This window comes from Podarcis bocagei (genome assembly GCF_964188305.1).
Source record: "Podarcis bocagei genome assembly, chromosome: 2".
Taxonomy (NCBI): domain Eukaryota; kingdom Metazoa; phylum Chordata; class Lepidosauria; order Squamata; family Lacertidae; genus Podarcis; species Podarcis bocagei.
In genome coordinates this window covers 157,650-183,979 of record NC_138126.1, presented here as the reverse complement: position 1 = coordinate 183,979, position 26,330 = coordinate 157,650, and the positions used below count along the sequence as shown (strand labels likewise).

At 55.5% G+C, this 26,330-nt stretch overlaps 1 protein-coding gene across 9 annotated transcripts in view; it reads right to left on the bottom strand.

Moving 5' to 3' along the window:
- The window catches only part of SYNGAP1 (synaptic Ras GTPase activating protein 1), a 56,948-nt gene that overhangs the window by 14,686 nt on the left and 15,932 nt on the right, over window positions 1-26,330 (bottom strand). For 5 of the 9 annotated variants that reach the window (XR_014004811.1, XM_081181755.1, XM_081181758.1 and 2 more), the window contains exons 4-11: window positions 17,048-17,145; window positions 16,251-16,375; window positions 15,003-15,156; window positions 14,814-14,912; window positions 7,530-8,087; window positions 7,271-7,415; window positions 6,921-7,065; window positions 6,540-6,776 (exon numbers count right to left, since the gene is read on the bottom strand). Coding sequence is in view for 8 of the 9 variants with exons in the window: in XM_081181755.1 (XP_081037881.1) it covers window positions 6,540-6,776; window positions 6,921-7,065; window positions 7,271-7,415; window positions 7,530-8,087; window positions 14,814-14,912; window positions 15,003-15,156; window positions 16,251-16,375; window positions 17,048-17,145 (1,561 nt within the window). In the remaining variant the exon portion in view is untranslated. Of the gene's footprint in view, window positions 1-6,539; window positions 6,777-6,920; window positions 7,066-7,270; window positions 7,416-7,529; window positions 8,088-14,813; window positions 14,913-15,002; window positions 15,157-16,250; window positions 16,376-17,047; window positions 17,146-21,781; window positions 21,920-26,330 lie in introns of those variants that run through there. The other 4 variants (XM_081181756.1, XM_081181762.1, XM_081181760.1 and 1 more) reach the window with 3 other exon arrangements.

Below are 26,330 nucleotides of genomic sequence, written 5' to 3'. Positions count from 1 at the left end.
TTTCCTTATTAATATGGAATCCAGCAAGATTTCCAAATTTTGTTATAACTTATAAAGCTTTTGGGATACTCTTCAAAGGATTTTCCAGTGTCAAAACTATGCCGTCCGCAAATGGTTTAAGTTTGTAATTTCGTTGTCCTACTCGAATCCCTATGATTCCTGTGTCTACTCGAATTTTCTTGGCAAGGACTTCAAGTACCAAAATGAATTAACAGTGGTTACAATGGACAGCCCTGTCTTGTCCCTTTCTGTATACTACATTCTTTTTTTTTATAATGATATTTATTAAGCATTTTAAAATTACAGAAGAAAACAAAGAGACAAAGAAGGAAAAAAAACCAGGGGGGAAACAAACAGTACAAATCGATAAAAATCAAAAGCAAAAACCAAAACCAAAACACATAACACATCAAAATCAAAAACAAAAATAAACCACAAAAATTTAAAAACAGATCCAATATTCTCAAATTCTTAACTGTCATTACCTTATTTCATCGACCTCCTCACACCTCCCTTTTTTGTATTCTAGTTATTAATTATCACAGCAAATCCTTCCCATTTTTCATAATATTCTGTCATTAAATTACCTTAATCTATTTTAACCTTATCTTACTATAAAAACCCTAACTTAAAGCTTAAATCTTATTTATACCAATTTCTCATAACCATAACATATTCTTGCATAGTTCTTTTTAACATTTCTGCTAAAGCCAAATAATTTCGTTCCAACATTTTTCTAATACTCATTAATTACAAAACAATCCTAAATAAATTTTTTTAAAAAAATTCTTCCAATCTTCATCCAACATCTCTTCCTCCTGGTCCCGGGTTTTGTCAGTCCTATCTATCCCATCCATCTAGTTCATTAACCTGGTAATCTTATGTCCGAGGCCCTTAAGTCTCTTCCATGTCCCTTCCGCAGATCTTCTTCGTATTTATACCTGTACTTTACTTTGTCTCCTGGTCCTTTCACTCATGGAAACTCCAACTTGACAGTATTTTTGTCCCTTCTCGACAGATCAGCCCCTTTTCCATAGTCCACACTGAACTCCATGTGGTATTTAAAAGCATGTTTCAAGGTCCCTCCAGAGTTGAGGACCCCCACAACCCCAAACTCCTCCCGGCCCAACGCCAGACTTGGAAAGTCAAGACATCCCTGCATAGGGCGGTCTATCCAGCCCCCCATCTCCAAGCCAAACAAAACTCTATCTTTCCAAATCTGGCTTTTTCCAAGTTCATTTGTCAGATCCAACAACTCATGTTCCTGCTGGGCCACAGCTCCCTCCATCTCTGCCACCCGAGGTCCAACAACAGCCTCCTCCCTCATCTGATCTGTCAGAGCACACTCCTGAGTTGATTCCTGGGTGGGCTCTATATAGATACCCACTACCTGTCCAAAATTTCTAATCGCAACAGTCATCAAATCCGTCTTCTCATGTAACTGTTCCAATAAAGCACTTGTCTTGCAGAAAGCACACACCAGAGCCTCTGAATACATTGTTATGCAAGGTCAGAAGTCTGTTCCCACAATCTTAATCTGTTTGCAGCTGCGAAGCTCCCCAGTTCAAATTTAATAACAGTTTCACAAGCTCCCTCTAGGGGAAGAACTTCTATTTGTATCAATCTCTTTTCTTCTTTTTTTTTAACAGCAGATCTAACAACAAAGTTTCCTTTTTCAGATATTTTGTCAATATTTGTTCCTTTAAAATGCGAAAGAGAACAATGGAATCACTATGTTTCTCTTCTTTTAACTGTCTGTCAAAAACATTTGTCTATAGTCAATGAACTTCCCAAAAACGTCTGTCCTGACACCCCACTCCCAGGTTCAAGACGGTGGAAGATTACTTTTCTTTACACTCTCTTCGGCAGGTTTAAGCAATCCGGAAAAAATCCCCCCTCTTCTCCTGCTTCCGAAGGGGGTTCAGTAGTTTTAGATGATGAAAGTTGATCCTTTACAAACGATTTTCTAAACTCTAGTTTGCCATGTCTTTGCTTTAATCTATCTACAAGAAACGGAAGGCTGACTTCCTGTTTAGACATTCCCGCTTCAGTGCCAAATTAAGAGGAATTTCTTAATCCAATTTTCCGTTCTACTCACAGATCGTTGTTTAAAGTCCAATTGTCCAAATTTGATCTGCTCACGGGTAGTTGTTTTTGTAGCCAAATTGTCCAAGGAAAAAGGTAGCGCTCTCCAGCAACAGCTGTGCGGCTTCGCTCCACGGAAGAAGCAGTTGACTCTCAGCACCGCTTCGCTTGCCCCGCTTCGCTCCGGAGCCCATAATTGGGTTCCTTTACAAATTGGGGGGGGCGCGAAAGGTGCCCGCCGCGTCCCATGGTCACAGGCTTCATCCGCCTGTGATTTTTTAAAGGGTCCCCGCTTCGCCATAGCGGAACAGAACCGTTTTCCGTGGAGCCAGTCCCGCCAGATCAGAGGGAATCCGCCATTACTGAGGGCGCCACCCCGGAAGTCCCTGTATACTACATTCTTCCATTGCTTTGCCATTAATAAGTATGTTTGCTTTAATTCCACCCCCCCCCCAAGTCCATGGTTTCTAAAACCTTCTCTATAAACATCCATGGAATGTCACTGAACACCTTCTCTGTATCCAGGAATAGTAATACTGCCTCTTTGTCATTCCTCCTCATCCGTCTGCCAGATAAAAAGCCTGTTTGATCTTTGTGCATGTGTACCTTCAATATTTCTCTCAGCCTTTTGGCCAGGATTGTAGTATAATACAAGTTTATAATAATTATTTAATAAAGAGATAGGCCTAAAGTTTTTTGGGTGAGGTATAGCCAAATCTTGTTTTGCGATTAGTGCTATGAACACATTTTCCCATGACACTGGAATATTTCCACCTTTTAAAGCTCCATCCATCACTTCTTTCAGCGGGAGTACTATGACTTCCTGAAAAGTTTTGTAGTGCATAGCTGAGAACTCACCACGTCCTGGAGATTGTGCTTCTTTTTGCTTGTTGAATTGCAGTGTCTCTCTCCACCGTCTCTTTGTTCTTTAGTTAGGCAAGGAGGTTTAGATTCAGTCATGGACCCGTGTATCATCTCCTCCTTTTCTCCTCCCTTTGTATATAATTTTGCGTAATATTTCTGAAATTCCTTATTAATGTATTTTAGGTTGTAGATCATTCAATCTTCGGCTGCAATCTTCTTTATAGTGTTTAAATTTCTTCTCCTTTCTCAATTGCCATGCTCGTAGTTTCCCAGGTTTACTTGCCAATTCAAATTGTTTCTGTTTGAGTGCTTTACAATTCTTTGCTCTACTTCACTTTGCATGATCATTGCGAATTGTGTCTGAGGTACTGTCAGTTGTCTTTTGATGGTTGAGTCTTCTGGTTTTTCTGTCAATCTTTTTTCATAGATTAACATTTCCTTCATTAGTGTTTGTTTTTATTCTTCTCTTTTCTTCCTCTAGTATGAATTTTGTTGAATAAATAACCCCCTTACGATCCCCTTTACTAGCATCCCATACTATTTAGTGGTTGGTCTCGTTATTTAAATTAATCTTGGGACTTCCGGGGTGGCGCCATCGGTAATGGCGGACTCCCTCTGATCCGGAGGGACTGGCTCTATGGAAATCAGGTCTGTTCCGCTACGGCGAAGCGGGGACCCTTTAAAAAATCACAGGCGGGTGAAGCCTGTGACCGTGGGACTCGGCGGGCACCTTTTGCGCGCCCCCCAATTTGTAAAGGAACCCAATTATGGGCTCCGGAGCGAAGCGGGGCAAGCGAAGCGGTGCTGAGAGTCAACTGCTTCTTCTGTGGAGCGAAGCCGCACAGCCGTTACCGGAGAGCGCTACCTTTTTCCTGTGACAATCTGGCTACAAAAACAACTACCCGTGAGTAGGTTAAATTTGGGCAATTGGACTCTAAACAACGACCCGTGAGTAGAACGGAAAATTGGACTAAGAAATTCCTTTAATTTAGCACTGAAGCGGGAAGGTCTAAACAGGAAGTCAGCCTTCCGCTTTTTGTAGAAAGATTAAAGCAAAGACATGGCAAGCTAGAGTTTAGTAAATCGTTTGTAAAGGATCAACTTTCATCATCTAAAACTACTGAACCCCCTTCGGAAGCAGGAGAAGAGGGGGGATTTTTTTTTCTGGACTGTTTAAACCTGTAGAAGAGAGTGTAAAGAAAAGGAATTTTCCACCGTCTTGAACCTGGGAGCAGGGTGTCAGGACAGACGGTTTTGGAGTTCATTGACTATAGATAAACGTTTTTGACAGTTAAAAGAACATAGTGATTCCATTGTTCTCCTTCGCAGTTAAAAGGAATAAAACATTGACAAAATATCTGAAAAAGGAAACTTTGTTGCTAGATCTGCTTTTTTTTAAAAAAAGAGATGGCTACAAATAGAAGTTCTTCCCCTAGAGCAGTGTTTCCCAACCGGTGTTCCCCGGCACACGAGTGTGCCGTGAGACACCGGCTGGTGTGCCGCGAGATGCCTGGAGGGAGGCGGGCGAGTCGGGCGGTGAGAGGCGGGGCGGGGGCGGCGAGGAGAGGCCGCGCCTCCTGCTGCTGCCTGGCGCTCCTCCTCGCAGCCGGCAGCGCTGCCTGGGCGCCTCCGCGCGACTCTGTCTCGCTGGGTTTGGTCTCCCAGCAGAGACGGGTCACACGCGCCCCTCCCTCCCTCCCTCAGCCTGCGCGGAGGCGGATTGAGCGCAGCTGAGAGGAGCTGCCGAGGGAAAAAACGTTCACTTTTGTGCGTCCCTCCCGGCGTGACGCTGCGCGCTGACGTCACGGGGCGGGGCTTTAATGGTGGTGTGCCGCGAGATTTTTTTTTAGTACACAGGTGTGCCGTTGCCCAAAAACGTTTGGGAAACACTGCCCTAGAGGGAGCTTGTGAAACTGTTATTAAATCTGAACTGGGGAGCTTTGCAGCTGCAATAGATTAAGATCGTGGAATCAGACTTTGACCTTGCACAACAATGTACTCGGAGGCTCTGGTGCGTGCTTTCTGCAAGACAAGTGCTTTATTGGAACAGTTATATGAGAAGACGGATTTGATGACTGTTGCGATCAGAAATTTTGGACAGGTAGTGGGTATCTATATAGAACCCACTCAGGAATCAATTCAGGAGTGTGCTCTGACAGATCAGATAGGGAGGAGGCTGTGGCTGGACCCCGGGAGGCAGAGATGGAGGGAACTGTGGCCCAGCAGGAACATGAGTTGTTGGATCTGACGAATGAACCTGGAAAAAGCCAGATTTGGAAAGATAGAGTCTTGTTTGGCTTGGAGATGGGGGGCTGGATAGACCCCCCCTATGCAGGGATGTTTTGACTTTTCAAGTCTGGCGTTGGGCCGGGAGGAGTTTGGAGTTGTGGGGGTTCTCAACTTTGGAGGGACCCTGAAACATGCTTTTAAATACCACATGGAGTTCAGTGTGGACTATGGAAAAGGGGCTGATCTGTCGAGAAGGGACAAAAATATTGTCAAGCTGGAGTCTCCACAAGTGAAAGGAGCAGAGGACAAATTAGCTGTTTGTAGTTTTAACATTAACTTTGTCCCCACGTGGGGTTTTTTTTTAATGCTCAGAGGAAATCTGATTGGTTCTTACGAACACTGCGTGAACGGTTCTTTTGTTAATAAAACAGCCTGGACGAGGGAGTGGTGATACACACTCCTCCCAGAGTCTGGCTGGTCAAGCCTCGTGTGTATTTTATTAATCAGGGTCCAATCCTTCCTTGCTTTTGGAACGCAACACTCATGTTTTGTATGATTTTTGTATCTCTGTTAGGCCCATCGATTACACCATTGTGAAGAAGGTCTCTGGTAGTTTCCCTTCTTTAGCTTGGCCACATTTGCTTATTTTATCATGTTCTAACGCTATCCCTCCACTGACATCACCCATTATTATTAGTTTGTCATTGTAAAACTTAGATTTACCTTAGTCAAAGGCATTCCTTGCCCCCCTCACCCATGGCTGACCTGGCCTTGAGGGCACTCTCTTTTGGAGGATGGAAAAATGGAGGGGGGTCACTGCAGGAGGAGGAGCCTGTTGGGGGCATCTGTGAGGGGGCCTGGCCCCACGGATGCTCAGCACCCCCACTTTGGAACTCCCTGCCTATTGACTTCAGGCAAGACAACTTCACTGTCCTCTTTTCAGCACCTGCTAAAAACCTTTTTCTTCGGACCAGCCTACCCAGCTATGTGGCACTTGCTTTCATCTCTTTGTGGCTTCCTTTTTTCTTCAGTGTTTTAGATAGCTGTTTTTAACTTTTATTCATAAGTTGTTCTGAGGTTCTTTTTACAATTAAGTGGTGCAAAATTTCCACAAAATAAATAAATCAGCTAGACTAGCTCTGCCTCTCCCCCCCCCCCCCCGCCAGTGGGTGGCTGTGCCCATCTCAGCTGAACTGTGCTGGAAGCAGCCCCAAGAGCTCTGGGTCTCAGAGGCAGAGCTGGGCTGGCGAGGGCTGGGCGGGCAGCCCAAAGCCTTTCCACACCTTTGCCCTGCTGAGCCTGCTGCACGGATGGTGGCTTGTCCGTGCTGCCCCCCCCCTCCCCGCCTCCCCGCGACTCACTTGGAGAAGTTGGCCAGGTTCTGGATGACCTTGGCGATGAGGGTGAGGGTGCGGGAGGTCTGCTCGTCCGGGTACTCCTGCATGAGCCCAAAGAGGCTGGGGGACATGACGGCCGGGCACAGGAAGCGCAGGAAGAGGGAGGCGCTGATCAGGCGGTCGGCAATGTCCTCCCTGCCCCGCTCGGCGCAGCGCAGCCTCCATGACGCAAAGACCTCCTTCAGCTCCCGCGGGAACACACTGGAGGGGCAGGGAGAGGGGTGAGCGGGCGGCCGGGCAGGACCACAACCCACCCCCTGTGGACCGCCAGTCCCTGGCACCACGATCCCCGCTTCCCCCTGCCAAACCGCCCGCCCACCAGCCCTGCCCACTCCCGGCACTGACCAATGAGAGTTGACGACCTTGCAGAGTGCCAGCTCGCAGCACATGCGCAGGTTGGCTTGGTGGTCTGCCAAGGTGGAGGCCGAGCACTTCATGGGGTCCACCTCACAGTTCTCCTCCGACTCGTACAGGGCCCGGATGAACTCGCCTGCGGGGAGATGGGGCAGGTGGGGCTGGGGGGCAGCAGCACCTCCATGGACACATGCCCCACTTGGAGGCCCCCTCCTCCGCAGCTCAGGCCTGCCCTCCTCAGGAGACCCCCCCACGACACTCAGACCCTGCTCCAGGGCGACTTACAGCCTGAATGGAAGGACACTCCCTCCCCTCCCCCAGCCCACCCGCCCCCTGCTCACCAATCGCATCTTTGAGGTATTTTTGTCCAATCAGCTTGAGATACTCCTCTATGGCTTTTGTGGCCAGCGTGTTCTCCCGGAAGATGAGGTGCTCCCGGTCCATGAAGCGGTCCACCTCCGTCATGGCCATGTCGGACAGGAAGTCCTGCCGGGGAGAGGCAGAGGGGGCGCTAGTGGCCAGGCGGCTCTCTGCCCATGGAATCCCCCCTCCCTGCCTGAGGCCCGCTCCCCGACCCCTCCCTCCCCGGGGGGGGGGTACCTTGGCCTTCCCGGTGCTCTGGAGGATGTGGACCAGAGCGCAGGCTACCTCCTCCTTGCTCTTGACGCTGAGGACGGGCTCCAGGACGGCGCAGAGCATGCGGTAGTTGTTGGTGACGTACTCGGCGAACTCCTTGTAGAGCTCCATGGGGAGGATGCTCATGGTCTGGAAGCGGCTCTTGACGCGGATGGCCGGGCAGCAGCCGGACTTGCTCTTGCTGGCGCTGGGCTGGCTGAGCGGGTACCACTGCTCGGCAAAGTGTCTCCCCGTCACGCTGGCAATGGGGATGCTGACCATGCCCACGTAGTTGCTCTTGTCCTTCTTCCGCTTCTTGTCCGTGTCCTTGTAGAGGTGCAGCCGGATGGTCCGCACCGCCGGCAGGTTGTTGAACTCAAAGTGCTCCCCCCAGAAGACATTGTCTGTCCGCACCTTGCTGGTGGTCCGGGCGTACAGCATGTCGTCCAGGCACAGCTCGCAGTAGTAGCGCTTCTTGGGGGGCAGGTCCCGCGCCTCAATGATCCACAGCTTCAGGACATTGTCCACACGGCGACTGTTGTCCTGGGCAGGGGGAGAGAAGGCGGGGGTCAGGCAAGTGGGAGGGCAGGCAGGAGGCACGTCCCCTAGAGGGCAGGCAGAGACCCCGGGGGCCAGCGGTGAAGGGTCACTGCAGACTCCAGATAATGAAGGAGGCAGAGGACTTGCAAGAAACCCCCCTTGGGGTTTCAGACCAAAACCCAGGGGAGGCCGCTGGTCTCTGGCCCCTGGGAGTGACTGGCAGGGACTCTCCAGGGGTCTTCCCTTCCCAGCCCTGCCTCCCTCGGGGACTGAAGCTGGACATCCAAGGAAGCGGAATGTCGGAAGATTCAGGACAGTTAGCAGGAAGTCCTTCTTTATGCAGCGCTGAGATAAACTAATGAGCTTGTGCTGGGATCCTGCTTCTGGGTGTCTGGCCGGCCACTGTGAGAACAGGATGTCGACTAAGCGATCCATCAGGCTTGTGGCAAGACACTGTTCCTGACTCAGACCTGAATGCCTGAAAGGGATAAGCCTTGAGCTGAGTCGCCAGTGTGGACGGAGTTAGCAGGCTTCCAGCAGGTTTGCCTTTCCTCACCCTCCACCTTCCTCGAAGAAAGGAGCCATGTGGAATTGCTCCCAGTTGCAAGAAAAACCATGTGAATGGAAAATCTCTCTAAATGAGATTTTCACAGCCTGCAACTTTGCTAACCCAAAGATTGTATGATCCTATTTCTAAGGAAACCAAGGCTTTTTTTAGGTCATTTGGAAAGATTTTCTTCTTTATTGTACTGCCAATAGTAGGAGACTTGTTTGCTGCAACTTCTGAAACTCGGTGGTTAAAAATCTTAATTTATTTGCAAAGCTAATTGCCCGTGATTTATTCTAGCCTAAGTTTGTTTTGTGGGGAATGCTTATTTAAAAGCGGATGGTGGCAGATACAAATCTAACAAAGTTTTAATGTCCTTGGAATAATTGTGCCACGTCTGCTAGGGGAGAGGAAGCGTCTCTGCCAAGCCTCTCTCTCCAACAAGGAGAGGGGTGCTCTCTCTCTAATGGGCTAACTGCACTTGCAACACTATGTGTGGTTTTCGTAGCCTCGTCTCCCAAAGGGTCAAACAAGAGCAACCAGAAACCTCCAATCAGCTGGAAGTGACTCCCTTCTGAGGAACAGCCACAAGGGACGGGGCCTTTTGGTCTAGCCAAGCAAGTGACATGGGACACCCCCCCCCCAAGTGATACCCAGGACCTGGTACAGTGTGTAAGTGCTCCTGAACTCACTGGGAATGGTGAACACAGCGCTCTAAATGGACAATCGACAAGAAAATCCAATGCTCGCCACATTTGACTTTAAAATATAAAAAGTCCCCAAAAAGAGGGGATTGAGAAAAAAGAAAGCTGAAAGGCAGCATTAGCTTAATGGTTGCCATCAATTTGATTTTAATTAATTTTTATAATGAAATTTTAGAATGTTGTACTATTTTATTGTTGTTAGCTGCCCTGAGCCCGGCTTCGGCTGAGGAGGGCGGGATATAAATAACAATTATTATTATTATTAAGGGGGTCAGATCAGAATGTTGGGGAGCTGCTTAAGGTACCACCAATCAGGTGCATGTTCCTGATCTGAGGGCCAAGAGGAACCAGAACTGTTAAAGAGCAGGGCCAAAGAAGCTATTGGAGGCGAGAAGGATTCCTCCCAAAAATGGAAGTCTTGTCCAAAGGAAGAGAATAAAGAGCTGGGGGAGACTTGTGGAAGGCGCTAGCAGCCAGCAGCAATTCTGCTTAGCTGATATTGCAGCTTCTGAGCCCTTGTGATCAAAACCTGTAAACCGGGGCGTTTCTGAGGGTGTTTTGAGGGGAGACCCAGAGTGCTGCCTCACAGTGTGCAGAGGACCAAGAGACAGGGAGGGCGAGGGACCTGCTGCAGAGACCTGCCACACCTGTGCTATGTTTGTCTTCCTGCCTGAGAAGGTGCAAAACGACACCTGCAGCAATTGCGAGCTGGTTGCCTTCCTGGAGGACATAGGATACAGGCTCCCTTTCTGAACGGCTGAGTCCCTACTGCATCAAAGGGACCAATGCTCAGACTCGGAATCCTACGTTCTGTGACAGAAACAGAAAGACACAGGTATGATAGACGACGATGATGATTTATTGAATTTAAATACCACCCTATACCAGCAGGTCTCAGATGATGTTGGGGATCTTGTTTTATGTCCAGGTGCCAAACTCCGGAGGGCACCAGCACCCCACAGAATCCCTGGCTCCACAAGGTGGAAATGCGGCGAGAAAGGAGACCTCCAAACCTCTTGCCTGGTGTGTAGCAACACCAACGGGGGGGGGGGGGACGTGCATCTGTCAGACCCTTAAAAGTCTAGCAAAGCCGATGTTGGGGAAGACTGTGCCCTGCCAATGCCAGAGGACCTGCTCCCGACAGCGGCTGGAGCCAAAGCGTTTCCTCCATGTGGCTTCTGGCAAACACCCGCTCTCGTCACGCCTGGCAGGAGGTTCCGTTTGGAATCACGCATGCTCCCAAGGCTTTTCAAAGGAAGATGACTGAACTCCTTAGGGACCTGAAAGGAGTCCCTGTCTCCATGGATGACAGCCTAATCTACGGCACGTGAATGGGAGACCCCTCTGGGCTCCAGAGAAACAAGGAGAAAGGCGCTTTTGAGGAGTGCAGAACAGTTTTCTTGGGACACATAAAACTCCCAACGTGGGACAAAAGCTATGCTCAGGAAAGGGAAACACTGTCAGAGAGCTGAAAGCACCAAGCAACACGACGGAACTGGGGTGCTTTTCGAAGAGGTGATACCACAAAACCTGCTTACCCAAATCCACCACATTCTGGTGGTGAGGACCAGGTCAGGAGGTCACCTTTACACAGAGAGAAGCCCCAATTTCTCCAGAAGTTGGACGGGGGTGGAATCCTACCATGACTGCCCCGCGTGGTTCAGGATGGGGGCCTGTTGCCTTCTGCTCCAGCCCTCTCCCCCACCAAGAAAGGAGTGCCTGGCGGGGGCAGCATTTGGCCATGCAATTATGGAAAGGTGGCATACAGCTAGGATTATATATGTATGCATGAATTTGGGCAGGTTCACTTTCCTAAGGATGTGCCAGCATGGCGCTGGCCTTTTCCACGGTCCCCACGCCACCCTCTTCCCCAAGGTCTCTATGACCCCAGGGGTTCACTCTTACCAGGCATTACAGGGAATGAGATAAATAAGAAAGAGAAGAAGCTATTTTTATATGCAGTGACAGCACAAGAATATTGATGGCTCAGAAATGGAAGCAAGAGGAGCTGCCTACGATAGAAGAATGGAGAACCAAAATGATGGACTATGCGGAATTGGACAGAATGACAGGAAGGATCCAGAATCGACGAGATCAAAGATTTACAGAATATTGGGAGAAATTTATTCAATATTTGCAAAAACTAAGTGATAACCAGATTACGTTTGTAAGTTTTAAAGAAGCTCTGTGATGTGAAAATGTAACAATAAGTAAAAATAATGAATTGAACCTAATAGTTTTAATAAGAATGGGTAGGAATGTGTTAAAAGTGATAAAATGAAGGAAGTTCAGACAAATTGAGGGAAGTAAAAAAATGGAATTAAGATGCAATTAGGAAGCTGAAATGTACAAGTTTGTTTTTTGTATTTGTAAACCAATAAAAATATAATTTTTTTTTTTTTTAAAGGGCTCACTCCTGGGCCATCACCTCCCATTCAGACCCCAGGAGCTTGGACTTGAAATTAAGATTATTAATTTTTGCTCCAAAGTTTACTTTACACTTGCTTACACTGTACTGCATTCACCCTTTTACCCCGCATCCATGTATGTACTTTTTGTCAGATGCCTCACGGACAAAATAGAAGGGAAAGATTTGGATCAAAGATCAGGATGAGATCCAAGCCAGTCCTGGCCCCAGCCTAAGGCCCCACAGCAGAAGCAGGGGGGTTGGGGGCTGGCTGGTTTGGGAGCCGAATTCATTGGCACTCAAAGCCCGAAATGGCTCAAGAGTAACCTTCCAAGAGTTCGAGTTTGCCCCCCCCCCCCGGTGCACTCCTCCATTGCCTCCCAAGACAGATGGATGCCAACAACTTCTGAAATCCATCCAAGTTGGTGGCCATCACTGTGAGAGGGAGTTCCACAGATAGATAAACAGCTCCTGCTCTGCAGAGTCTTCTGCCAATGTCTGATAAGGTGCTTCATGAGATCTGAGCAGCTGAATCGCACCCAGAGAATCTCACATGGTGCTGATGGCCCAGTTGGCTCTGCCATGCTTCCACGTTGGGTGAACTGAGAGGCCTTGGGGTAAAAAGGAGCTCTGCGGATGTATTCATGGTATCTATCTATCTGTCCCCTGCCTTTCCCCCTGATGGGACTCAACCAAAAGAAGTCCTCAGACTTCAGTCACCAAGGCCTAAGCAAATGCCGTGAGGCAGCCGGCCAGAGCCCTGGCCTCCGTTCTTGGAGATGAGCTCACGGCCAACGTCATACCCTGAAACCGCCCAGAGATCTTGTGATGAGGGGCAGGATAGAAATCTAAGGAATATAAATAAGGAAAAGACAAGAAGGGGAACCTTTCATCGTGGGACACTTCCTGAGAAGAGGCCAACAGCTGACATCGGCACCGGAAGTGGAAAAACCCTTTCCCAGAAGCACAGAATGGTAGAGTTGGAAGGGACCCCAGGGTCATCTAGTCCAGCCCCCTGCAGTGCAGGAATCACAACTCAAGCATCGCTCGGCCTCTGCTTGTAAACCTCCAAGGAAGGAGAGCCCTTTGCTCACTTTGGCGTCCCGGAGGAACCTGCGGCTGGCAGAGCAACCCAGTTCACAACCACAAAATCATCCCTCTCCTGCCAGCCAAGATACCTGCAGCCTGGACACAGAACTGCAAATGGGGAGGAAAGCCAGGAAAAAATACCCTTTTCCAACCCCAGGAGAGGAGGAGGAGGAGGAGGAGCGGCTCCTCGTTGCAAAGCGGCCTGACCTGGAAAAAGCTGCCACTTCAGCTTACCAGGCTAACCAAGAAGTGACAGGCGCTGCTGCTATAAGTGGCACAGTTCAGGGCAGGAGAGAGAGAGAGCGAGAGCGAGACAGGGAGGCCTCACCCACAACTCTGCTTGCCCAGCCACTTTCCCCCACGAAATGGAAGAAACAGCAACCACGTTTTCCGTGGTTTGTTGCCTAGTCTGATTTAGCCCTAAAGAGTAAGTTTTCTGGGGAAAGCAGCAGGGCAAAGGCAAAACCAGAGAGAGATGTATGAAACTTAAGAGAAGGACGGCCCAGTTGACTCTGGCTCCCAGAGAATCATAGAGTTGGAAGGGACCTCAAGGGTCATCTAGCCCAACCCCGTGAGATATGGGAATCTCAGCTCCAGCATCCATGACAGACGGCCATCCAACCTCTGCTTGGAAACCTCCAAGGAAGGAGAGTCCGCCACCTCCTGAGGGAGACAGTTCCACTATCAAATAGCCTTTGCTGTCAGAAAGTTCTTCCTGATGTTTTGGTCAGACTCTCCTTTCTTGTAACTTGAAGCCAGGGGTTCGAATCCAACCCTCCAGAGCAGGAGAAAACAAGTTGCAGCTTCCGTCATCTCATCTTGGGCTTTTAGCTCTCTGCTGAGAATCGCTGTTTCCGAACCACAGTCATTCTCTTTTCAATTTCAAGGCTGAGACAGCACCGTTTGGAGGCAGCTAGTGGAGCCTGGTCTGTTCTGGGGCAGGAGGTGGCCCTTCCTTCCCCACTACTGGCCCTCTGTGCCCCTGGCCCAAATGGAGCAGGGTGGAAGCAGATGGCCCCAGGAAACCCGGGTCCCAACAGAAGAGCTGCACAAGTCAGAGATGAAGAGGAAGGTCTGCAGAAAAGCAAGTTGCCTCCCAGGGAACAAAGGCAGCTCTCATACGCCGGACCCAATCCCTGCCACGCTCTGCTAGGGAGCTGGCGCGCACACACACACACACAGAGCCTGGGAGGCTGGGCTGGTCCTCTCCACCTGGGAGTGAAAGAGGGACGCCCCAAACCAGATCAGCAAGGAGGACGCCTGCCACGGTTTGGGGCCTGCTTGTGGTTCGCGAGGGGGATTTCTCAGTGGCGACCCCAAGAATGTGGAACTGCCTCTCCAAAGAAGTGCTTCTGGGACAGCCTCTGTGGCTGAAGATGCCCTTCCTCACGCCAGCCCCCAAAAGCGGAGGGGAAAGCTCTGCTGCCCTGCCTGCGATGATCCGCTGTGTGGAATGATTGTTTCTGCGGTTTTGGGGAGGGGGCAGATTTATTCTCCCGTGAGAAAAGGCTGCAGCTTTGGGGACTTTGGAGAGAGTGGAGATAAAGCTTTCCTCCCTCCCTCATGACACTGGAATTTGTGGACATCCAAGGAAGCCACCAGAAGTGAGATTCAGGACAGATAAAACAAAGGGCTTCTTTGGGCAGCGCCTAGTTAAACTGTGAAACTCCCTCCCACAGGGGGCGGCAAAGGCCAGGATGGCTTGGAAAGAGGGAAAGGCAGATTCAGAGAGGAGGAGATGACAGACAGCCACACCGGAGCTCAATAGCAGGAGGGCCCCCCTATCATTTGTAGCGCCATGGGGCAAAGCAAAGGGAGGACCCCCGTCCCAGAGCGAAGCGGGTGCAAAGGAAGTGACCTCACGGGAGGAAGTGGCGGCTGACTGGCTCCCTGCCCACCTGAGAGCTTTTGGGGAGCAGGCTCCCAAGCCAATGGCGAGGGCTGGCAGGTGCCAGGGGGGGGGGCTGGGTTGGGGGGCCTACCTTGTTGGGCTTGACGGCCCTCTGCAGGTTCTCGATCCACTTGTCCCGCTCAGCGGCCGACCGGCAGGCAAAGCACTTGGTGCCCGAGGACGTGGTGACCTGGAGGGGGCGGCAGAAGGGCGGGGGTCACCTGCGCTCTGCACGTGCCCAGGCCCCAACCCTCCCTTCTCTCGCCCCCCCCCCACGTACCTCAAAGCAGAACTCCTGGCCCAGGATGCTGCTGTGGACGGGCTTGATGATGGAGTCCTCGTCCAGGTTGAGCTCCAGGGCCTCCGCGGCGCTGCTAGGGCTGAGCAGGGACTCGTGGGAGTGGGACTCCTTGAAGCTCTGCATGAGGCGGGCCCTGCGAGGGGGCAAAGGGACAGGTCAGGCGGGAAGGGGTGGGTGGGGGGCAGGCGGGGGTGCGGAGGCCGCGTCCGGAGTGCGGGGAGAGCAGAGGGAGGCGGGTCCAGGGGGTGCCAGGGGGCCTGAAGGAGGGGCGCAGGTGAGACTGCTCCTACGGGGTGGGGAGGGAGGGGGAGTGAGGGGGCAGGAGGGAGGTGCCGGTGGCGGCTGGGGCAAAGCCCACCCTCAGGTGGGGTACCTGGCGTCTGCCCCCCAGGGGGACATTTCTGCAGCTGCCAGGGGGGTCCCAGCCTGGAACGGGGTCAAGGCGGAGGAGAGAAAGAGAGAGAGAGAGAGAGAGAGATGGAGAGCAGCGTCAGAGGAGAGGCGGGCAGCATCAGCCCCGGACACGGGGGGGGGGGGAGAGGAAGAGGAAGTTCCCGGGATGGGGGGACGGCCCCCCACTCTGCCCCACCGCTCCTTCTCTCTCTTATCCAGGGAAGCCTCTGGGAGGGAGAGAGGCAGCTGGGGGGCAAAGGGGTCCCCCACCAGCTCCGTGTCTCCAGTCGAGGACAGAGCTGCCCCCCAGCCCTCTCAGAGAACCCCCTGGGGCTCCCCTTGTGGGCAGCGGGTGCGAGAGGAGTTCTGTGAGCTGGCTCCTCTTGCTGGGAGGCCCCCTCCCTTCCCCAGTGGCATTTCTGCTCGGAGCTGCCGCCCCCAGGAGGATATTTTTAGCCGAGCGGCGTAAGCGGAGGGAGAGCGAGAGAGAGCCCAAGCGTGTCGGGGCTGCCGTCAGAGTGGGGGGGGGGGCTGGGAGGAGGCTAAAAATACATGCGGGGACCCAGGGATGAGCCTCCCAGGGAGGCAGCCAAGCGCAGCCACCGCCGTGGGGAGGGAGGGGGGCAGCAGCAGGGGGATCTGGGGGTCGGGGTGGAGAGCGTCCAGTGGCAAGGATTTGGGGGGGGGAGGGAGACGGGCCTGGCGTCCACCTGCAGGGGAGGGGGCACCCCCACCTGCCTCCCCACCTGCCCACCCCTCACTGGGAGGGGCGGCCCAGCCTCTCCCTCGGGGGAGGAGCCCTGGCCCTCTTCGTTGCCGTCGTCGTCCCCTCACCTGTCATGGTCGGCGCTGCGGAAGCGCGGCAGCATCTGGCGGAAGCTGCTGGTGCGGTCCAGCTTGGGCTGGCTCTTGGTGCGCTTGATGGAGCTCTTCAGGCGCCGGCTGAGGAATCCCTGCTGCTGGGGGGCCCCAAAGGTCCGGGGGGGGGGGAGACAGAGTCAGAGAGGAGTTGCCTTGGGCGGCCAGAGCCCCCTGCCCTCCTCCCAGAAGCCTCTCAGCATGTCCCCCACCTCCATCTTTGCTTTCCTGGGGAGGAAAAGGGCCTGTCCCCACACTGGCCCCCTGGGGCTGAGCAGCCAGCCCCCCCCCGGTCCCTCATGCCCACTTGGAGGGTGGGGGGAGCTGGTCACCCTTGCTTCTTCACAGCTGCCCCCCCTTCCTGTACTGTGACCCCATATCTTGCTGGGGGTGGGCTCTTGCTAGGCGTCTTCTTCGGGTGCCGGCCCCCCTTCTCCCCCCCTGCCCTGCCCCCTTTGCCTCTCCTGCAGACAGGGCAAGGGGGGCAGGGTCCCACGGGGGGGGGCTCCCTCCCCCAGGCCTGTCATCCCTCCCTGGCCATCTGTCAGGGATTCTTTAATGGGGATTCCCACATTGCAATGGGTCAGACTCGATGACCCTCAGGGGCCCCTTGCAATTCTGCCGTTTCTATGATTGGGTGGCCTGCCCTTGGCTGGAGGGACCCTGCAGGGGGGCTGGACTAGATGGCCCCTGGCTTCCCCTTCTGACTCTCCCATTCCAGGATTCCCCCGGAGGTGCGTGGCGGGGGGTGGGGTGGGGGGGTCTTTGCTCACCGAGGGCCGGAAGGGCGGAGCGGGTGGGGCGTCCATGTTGATGCTGTACTGCTTCCCTCCGGGGACGCTCTTCCGACGGGACCGGGCAGCGTGGTGCTCTGCAAAAGGAGAGGCGGCCGTCACGGGGGGTGCCCCCCTGTTGCTGTGGGGGGTGCCCTCTGGGAGCCAGTGGAGGAGAGTGGAGGCCACAGGGGGAGGGGGGCCCGGTGGGGCCGCAGGGTCTTCTTGGAGGGATGGGGGGCGACAGCAGAAGGACACAGACAGCGCCCCCCTCCGCCGAAAGGGGGGGCACCGTCCCAGCCTCCGCATGTGGTTGACAGAGAAGCGGGGGCGCCCCTTCCCCCAGCCCGGCTCTGGCCCTGGAAGAAGGGGGCTTCCTCTTCTCCCCATAGGCGACAGGGGCAGCATCGGAGGGGGGGGGCGGAAAGAGGCTCCTGTGTGCTGCCTCCAGGGACCGCCTGGCATGTGTGGCGCTGGGTGGTTGTGAATGAGCAGCTGGGGGGGGGAGGGAAGAAGCACGCCGGAGGCAGCTCCTCCTCCACCTCAGGAGGGGCTGGGGGGGGACACAGGAGCCTCAAATAGCAGAAAGAATTGGCGTCAGAGCTGGAAATAGCAGCCAAAGCTGCACAGAGGCCTGCCTGGCTGTTTACGCCCCCCCCGGCCACGTGCCACCTGCATTTGAGAGACCACCCACCAAAGACCCCCCCCACAGGACCCAGGGGTCGGGGCTGATGCTGCACTCTGCCATCTCAGAAGAGGCATGGGGTGGGGGGGGTGCTTGCAGGCAGTGCCCTCCCCCTTCCCATCCTGGGGCTGCCAACGTTGCCCCCCCCCCCGCAATGCCCTAGAGATGCTGAACCGGTTGGGCTTCTGCCTGGGACACTGCTCTCCTCTCTTGCTCCTCCACTTCCCAGTCCCTGCCCCAGACACGGAGACACCTCCAGGGAGGTCGAGCCTCGCCCGGCCTAGGCACCCCAAAGAGAAGGGGCCAGGCGCCAGCAGGACTTGAGGGCCACACAGCTCCCCTCAGCAAGGGAGGACTTGTCCCTCTGGACCCGAGGACCGGAAAGGAGTCAATGGAAGGCCAGTCCCGGGATATTACAGGCCCCTCGGCCAAAACCGAGTGAAAAGCAGCGCTAAAGGTAACCTAAGCAAGAGCCCAGAAGCAGAAACAGCGCCTGCAAGAGCAGGACCCATCTCACAAAGCAGCCGTTGAGACAGAGGATCCAGACTCCAAGAAAGAAGATTCCACCTAAACATGAGGAAGAACTTCCTGACAGTAAGAGCTGTTTGACAGTGGAATTTGCTGCCAAGGAGTGTGGTGGAGTCTCCTACTTTGGAGGTCTTTAAGCAGAGGCTTGACAACCATATGTCAGGAGTGCTCTGAGGGGGTTTCCTGCTTGGCAGGGGGTTGGACTCGATGGCCCTTGGGGTCTCTTCCAACTCTAGGATTCTATGAGATCTGGCTGGCGGTGTACTTGGACTGTCAAACAGCTCTGGACCAAATTCCTCACCAAAGACTTCCGAGTCAGCTGAGCAGTCAAGGAACAAGAGGGGGGGCACCAGGAATCGGTTTCCCAAACGGAGAGAAACGGGGGTCCCCCAAGGATCAGAGCCTGAGCTTTTGAACTTGCTCATCAGTGACCCAGAGTTAGGAGCCAGCAGTGAGGGGGCCAAGTTTGTGGATGACGCTAAATTGTTGTTAAAGCAAAAAGAGATTGCAAAGAGCCCCCAAAGGACCTCTCCAAACTGAGGGAATGGGTGGTAAAATGGCAAAGGCAATTCGGGATAAATTCAGAGCAAAGTGATGTGTGGGGGGGGGGGAATATTAACTTCACATACAGACTCCTGAACAGGAGGCGACCCGGGAGCGAGACCTTGGGGTCACAGCAGGGACCTTGGGGAAGAGGTTGGGTGGAGGCCATGAAAAAGGCAAATGCCGTACTAGGGGTCTTTGGGAAAGGGGCTGAAAATAAAACTGCCAATATTCCTACATATATACATAATTGTATACGTATGTCACTTTTCCACAATTGAAACCAAGCTCAAGGCGGCTTATAACGTAAAGAAATACACAACTGCAAGGTAACAAAAGTACTCATAAACAATAAATGAAACATAAAAAAATAGAAAACCAAGCTAAACAATTTCCACATAAATCACCACAAAATCTAAAATGCTGATGCCATTCTACAAGTCTGCAGGACGGCCACATCTGAAGCCCTGTGTCCCTGTCTGCCGCCTCACCTCAGAAGGGAAGCGGCTCAGGAAAGAGCCACCAAAGTGAAGAAAGGGACTTTCTAGGCTAGAGAAGAGGCGAGGAAAAAGGGGAGAGGCAGAAGTCTTCCTCCCTCTCTCATAGCATTAGAGCTTGTGAGCATCCCAGAAAGCTGAACGTAGGAGGCTTCATGCAGCCCACAATTGGCCTCTGGAACTCCCTCCCACAGGAGGCAGCCACCTTCCTTCCCAGGGCAGCCCCTCCCCCCCTCCATTGTTTGGTCTGCCCTTTTCCTGAACTTCCCAGCTCCGGACCTGGGCAGCGCATCTCAGGGGTGCTCCCCCCTCCGTCACTCACACAGAGCTGTCACTCAGCGCGAGGCCTGCCTTGAAACCTCCGACCGGGTCAGGGCACGGGAGCCCAGAGAGGGGGCCGGGGCAAGGAGCCCCCCGCCCAGAAGGGCTGCTGGAATGTCAGCCGTCACTCAAGTGGGGGTGCTCTTTGGCACATCTGCTGAGCAGCCAGATCTTGCGGCCTCCCCCCCCCCAATTTAGGCACATCTGCTCGGAAGCAGCTTGCCATGCTGACAGGACGGGGTGGGGTGATGGGCGCTTGACAGGCAGGCCGGGAGTAGTGGGGGGGGGCGCAGTGAGCGAGAGCAGGCGCCAATCAGCTAGGAAGAGCCCCAAAGCGGCTGGAGCAGCCTCCTTCTCTTCCCAGAGAGGCCCCCCAGGAGAACGCAGCCCCAGCAGCCGCCTGGAGCCACCAGCCTCTGTCTCTGCATTGCCCGGTGGGCAGGTGGTTGGGTTCGAGGCCGGGGCTTTGGGGGGGGCCCTGGGTCCCTCCTGAGCCGCCTCTTGGGCCAGAGAAGGGGGTGCCTGGCTGCTTCTCCCTGCCTGCAGGGGGGTCACAGGGCAGCTCACCTTCCCTCTGCCCCAGGGCTCAGCCAAGGCCCCTCCAGCCAGGCCAAGCTTGTGACTGGGGGGGGGAGAGGAAAGGGCAGAAAGCCCCCCCCCGGGAGGACTTTCCAAACCAAGCCAGCCTTCCCAGAGGAAAGTCTCCTGCTCTGGGGGCAGTGGAGCGGGGGGGGGAGAGAAGGGGGGGCTGGGGCTGATGAAGAGCTGCCAAACCAGGCCCAGTCAGGGGGGGGCATCCCTGGCCCCTTCCTCCCAGCATCAGCACTTCCCTCTCCCCACCCCGCCCACTGATGCCCCAGTAGCAGAAGGTGGCAGGGAGGGGCTGTGCCCATTGCCCCCCCCCCCAGGCACACAGAGCAAGGGATCTGTGCCTCCTTCTCCTCCGTGGGGGAGCCATCTGTCTTTGCTGCCACCCCCAGCCAGCCAGGCCCCCTCTCCAGGCTCTGGGGCACAGGCCCCCCTCCACCCACCCCACATCTGGGCCAAGACACCTTGAGAAAGAACCACAGAGAGGGAAAGGAATCCAGAGCGGGAACCACAGAGCAGCTCTTCTGCCTGCTGCCCCCCCCCTTCCTCATGTCCAGCCCCAAGGAGGAACCACGTGGGGGGGGGTCTTTTGAGGCCACATCTCCTCCCCTACCCCAACACACACATTTCAAAAACCATCGCTGGGTTCCCTCTAAGCAAAGCCCCCCTGCAGGTCTCCTATGGGTGCCCATGCCTGCCATGGGGCTGAAAGGCAGCATGAGGGCAAGGAGGGGAAGCCCCAGGAGCCCTGCCCGCAAGGGGGGGGTCTTTGCTCTGCTGGGGTCTGTCTTCAGGGGCTGGGGGGGGGGAGGCAAAGCCAGCCAGCAGCTTCCAGGTGAGCCTCTGCGGAGCCAGATGGACAGGTTTGTGGCACCTGCCCATGGCGGGGGGGGGGGATGCTCAGCTGCTGCCCCTCAGCACACCTGTGCAGGCTGCCATGGGGCTGGGAAGGCACGCTCAGAGGCGCTCCAGCCTTTGGGGGCAGTTCAGGCCCCCCCGGAGGCCCCCCAGGAGCCAGGCAGCTTCGGCTCGCACTGGGGAAGACCACTGCCGGGAGGAGCTGGCATGGCGGAGAGAGGGAGAGAGGTGGGGGGGCTGCTGCTGCCGCTGCTGCTCTCAGGCCGTGCCAGCTTCCCTTTGGGGGGGGGCTACGCTGGGCTGGCAGGAGCCCCCTTGGGCAAGTGCCCCTGGGCTCCCCCGAGGTCCTCCAGAAGGGCCAGGGAGGCGCTGCGCTCCAGAGGCGGGGGCACCGGCGATGGCATCTCCTCCGCTTCCTGCCCGGGTGCCAGGGCTGGAGGGGGGCTCCCTGTCCCCCTCCCCCGCCACGCACGCACGACGCAGGCAGGCAGGCGGCGACCCCCTCCCCCCCGGGAAGCGCAGGCCGAGCCCCGGCTCCTCTCCCCGGGGCCGGGCTCCGTAGGATCGGCCTCCGTCCGCCCAGCGCCCCGCCGCCACCTCGCATGCCCTCGCCGGGGGCGCGCTTGCCCGCCCGCCCGTTGGGGCAGAGACGCGGGGGCGCGCTGCTCCCCCCCTCCGCCCGCGCATCGCCCTCGCCCCCCCCCCGCCCCTTACCTGCGCGCCAGAGGGGCCTCCGGGCCGCTAGGGCTCCGTCTCCTCCTCCTCCTCTTCCTCGCCCCGGGCGCGGCCCATCGAGGGGCCGCCGGGCCCCAGCCTAGCTGGCCATGCGGCCGGACCAGCGCCCCCCGCCAGCCCGCCCGCCGGGCCGAGGTCCCCCTGGCACCCGCCGGCCCGGCGGCGGCGGCGGCGCAGCTGGCCCGCTCCGGCGCCTGCCTGCTCCTCGCCCGCCCGCCCGCCCGCCCGCCCGCTCGGTGCCCGCCGCCGCCGCCTCGCCCGCTCGCTCGCTCCCCGCAGCATGCCGAGGCGTTGCTAGGAGACGGGCTCGCCTGTCAGCAGCCGCTCGCGGGAAGAGAGCCGGGAAGAAGGGACGGGCACGGGGACGGGCAGGGCGGGCGGCGGAGGGGCCCGGGATCCCGGCCGGCCAGAAGCCTCAACTCCCTGCGCCGCCCCCCCCCCTGGAAAAGGCCCCGTCTGCAGACCCCCCCCCCCTCGCTCCCTTCCTTGGGGCCACGAAAGCAGAAACCCCCAAGCCCGGACTCTGCGCGCCTCTCCCCCCATCTCTGGGTCCGGGGGGCCCCTCGGCCCGAGCAGGGTCACTCGGGGTCAGCTGGAGTTTGGCGGCGGGCCAGCAGGGGGCGCTGGAGGCCCGCGGCAAAGAGGGGGCGTCGCGTGTGCGCGCGTGTGTGTGTGCTGGGGGGGGGGGCGCATGTCCCCGGATTCCGCCTGTCTCCGGCTGCCTCTCCCCTTCATCTCTTCTCGGAGTTTCCATGGAAACCTTTTAAGCCAACTTCTCCGGGAGACCAAAATCTTTTTTTAAACCTCGGGCAGGAAAGGGGGGAAGGGAGGATGAAGAGGGAGGGGAGCGAAGGGCACACACCCTGCCCCCTCCCCACAAGCCCCGCAGGAGAAGAGGGCGCAGGTCAGAGCCCAAAGACCCCCGTCCCCGGAGAGGGGGCCCATGGGGAGCCAGGACGGGGGGGACCTGGGGGAAGAAGCAGGACTCCCCATCCTCGGCTGGGGGCCTGGAACAGAGCCCTCCACGGCAGGGCGCGGGGCTCAACGCTCCCCCTCTCCCCCTGCAGGGAGGGCGCCTGAGCCCGGACTCCTGGGTCCCTGGCAGCCCCACGGAGCAGCAACACCCACGGAGACCCAGCTCTGAATAGGGCTGCCTGGGAAGGCAGCCAGAGGGAGAGAGGGTTCCTATAGCAACAGTTGTCAAGCGCCCAGGAGCCGTTACCTTTCAATGGAACTCACTATTATGGGATGGGACGCGGGTGGGGGGCTCTGGAGTGAATAGCTGAGAAGCTGCTGGCAGTGGGTCACGAGGGCGGGGGCTGCAGCTGAAGCCCAGGCAGGGTCCCCCCAACACACTCCCCAGGAAGAAAGAGCGCCCATGGGTGGCCCCAGCGATATGAGGCGGCTCCTTGGGGTGGGGATTCACCCAGAAAAAGGCTTCTGGCGCTTCCCCTTCCCTTTTCTGAACAAACCAAATGCTGCTACTGCTGCTCTGGCGATCCCTCGTAGCCGAGGAAGATTGTCTTCCGTGAACAGGGTCTTAGCAGGGAGTCCGCAAGTGACGTGGAGGCCAATTCTGGACCCACACGTCCTTCCACAGTGCGGACATTGGTTTCCGGGAGGGAGTTGAACCCGGTGAGGGTTTGCCAAGCGTGCCTTCCTCTTAGCACGTCTCTCCCTTTCGTCTTAGGCTAGTGTTTCCCAATTGTTGGTGTTTATACTACATTTTTTAAGATTTGCCTTGAGACAGTCTTTAAACCTCTTTTGTTGACCACCAGCATTACGCTTCCCATTTTAAAGTTTGGAATAGAGTAGTTGCTTTGGAAGACGATCATCAGGCATCCACACAACACGGCCAGTCCAAGAAAGTTGATGTTGAAGAGTTCTTGCTTCCACACTGGTGATCTTTGCTTCCTCCGGGACACTGGTATTCGTTCGCCTGTCTTCCCAAGAGATGTGTCAAATTTTCCAGAGACACCCTTGATGGAATCTTTCAAGGAGCTGGAGGTGGCGTTTACAAGTGGTCCGTGTTTCACAAGCGTACAGTATGGTTGGCCCTTTTGGTTCCCCTGCCAATGTCCCAGGCCCCAAAGCAAGGGGACCCCCCTGGCCCAGCGTCGCCCTGCTCTCCTCACGGGGGGCGACCAGGGAAGAAGCAGGACCCAAGAACTTCACAAACACCCCACCACCTCGCTTCTCACTTGCCTTTTTTCTACACGAAAAGTCCCTTTCTTCACAGGGGACTGCTCCATCCCTGGGTCACTCTCCTGAACCTTTTCCAACTCTGCAATATCCTTTCTGAGCTGAGGCAGCCAGAACAGGACACAGGGCTCCACAGGCAGCTGCACCATCAATTTGTATAATGGAATGGTAAGAGTGGCAGTTATATCTTCGATCCCTGTTCTAATGATCATAGAGGTCCCTGCTATGACCCCAAGGTCTCGCTCCTGGGCTGTCACCTCCCGTTCAGACCCCAGGAGTGTGCATGTGACGTTAAGATCACTCTGCCCAAAGCTGTTTGGAAGCCCACGGTCCCCATCATCCAAATCCCCTCTGTCTATAGAAGTGAATTCCTCTCCTCCTCCTCCTCCTCCTTGGTTATTTTGCCTCTCCAGAGACCAGATCCAAACCCCAGTCCATCCACGCAAGCCGCCAAGCGGCCATGGGACCAGGACACATTGCAACTCACCCTGAGCCCCTGCAGTGGGGCCAGGGCAGGGTCCTCAGGGAATACTTGGGGTCCCTTTGGGATGGGGTCTTGAAGGGCGAGACGAGGGACGTATCCTGAGTCAGTCCACCTAGCTCACTCCAGCCTGCCCTGCCTGCTGGCTTTCTTTGGGATTCCAGGGAGGGGGCACAGAGCAGCTGTCTCCCCACCAAGCCAGGCCATGGGTTTGTCTGCCCCTATAAATGCCACGTGGCATTGAACCCGGAACTTTCTCCATTGAGAACAGACACTGTGCCCACAGGTCCTATCATGCACCAGAAGCCCTGGCTGTGGCTGCTGAGGGACCAGCGCTTTGTTCAGCAACGCCCTCGTCTTCCTTGTACTGCCTATATGCCCAAAGATGTCCCTGTGAGCCCACTTCCACCACCTCCGGGCCCCCACGCGACCCCTCTCCCAGCACCCCACCACAATGCCAGTGCCACCCACCCATCCACGTTGGAGAGATCACGTTGGGGCGCCTCAAAATCCCTTGTCTCCCACACCCTGAACAACTGGGTGTCCCCAACTCCATTCTCTACTGCCCCCTCTCACCCCACGGTGGCACTTGTGTGGGGAGCCCAAGTGAAATCTCCATGGGGTAGCTGAGGGGGACTTTCACCCCATGGCGACCCATGCAGGGGGTGGACATGGGGAAGGGAAGGAGAGTCCCCTAAGGAACAGTGACTGGGCAGACGTCACCGCAGAAGTAGGCTGTCCTATCCTGAAGAGCAAAAAAGAGGACAGCCCAAACCGCTGACAGCCTGAGCCTAATCAATAAATAAATACCCCCCCCCAAAAAAAAAACCCCAGACATTTCCTTTAAAATATAAAATTCTCCCCGGTCGGGCATGTTGGTCCCCCAAAAGAGGCTATGTCTGGGATTTTCAGGAGATATGGCAACTCTACACAGAAGGGGAAACGAGGCAGGCGCCTGTGAACACCCCCCGCCCCACCCCAATTTGGTCTGGATTAGAGGAATTATTAGGGTACTGGTGTGTTAAGGAGGGGACTGGTTGGGGAAAGAGAAGCTCCCTCCCTTTCCCCAGTGACCCCCCAAGAGTCATGGGAGGGGGGCTCCCGTGTGATTTCACACAAGCAGACGGAAGGGACACATCCTCTCGGCCCTGAGCCCCCCGGCCAGCCCCTGCCAGCTCAGGCCCCATTCAGACCCCACCATTTCATTCACTATATGGGAATTTCTGCTCCTCCCTTTCCTGCCCAGGGGAGCTTTTGGAGGAGGATTTGAGGGACAGAACTGACTGAAGATCCCCCACATTCTCAGCAGCCCTGCCGAGAGGCCTGGAGTAAAAACATAGGAAAAGCCCGCTGGATCCGGCCACCTAGTTCAGCACCCTCTTCTCACGGTGGCCGACCCGTTCCCTGTTGTCCCCAGGCCATGAATAGTCCTATCGACTTCTATCCTGTCTCTTCCCCGCCTGTTCTCGAAGCTGCTGCAACCTTTCTGCGCTCCCTCGCCTGGGTCACTTAGTGGCCCCTTCCTCAACCTCTTCCAACTCTACGATATCCTTTGTGAGGCGAGTGACCAGAACAGGACCCAGGGCTCCACATGCAGTCACACCACAGATTGGTATTACGGCATCTGCAGTTTTATTTTCAGCTCCTTTCCTAATGATCCCTAGCATGGAATTTGCCTTTATCAAAGCCACTGCACACAGTGGATCACTTGGATCAACCCCCTGTGCTGGGAGCACTTTCACCACCAAATCCCCTGGCATGCACCACCCTGGGGGGGTGCCCTCGTTCCCCCACCCCCCACACAGGGAGTTTGTCCTGACTTGGGGTTTCCAACATAGCTAGGTG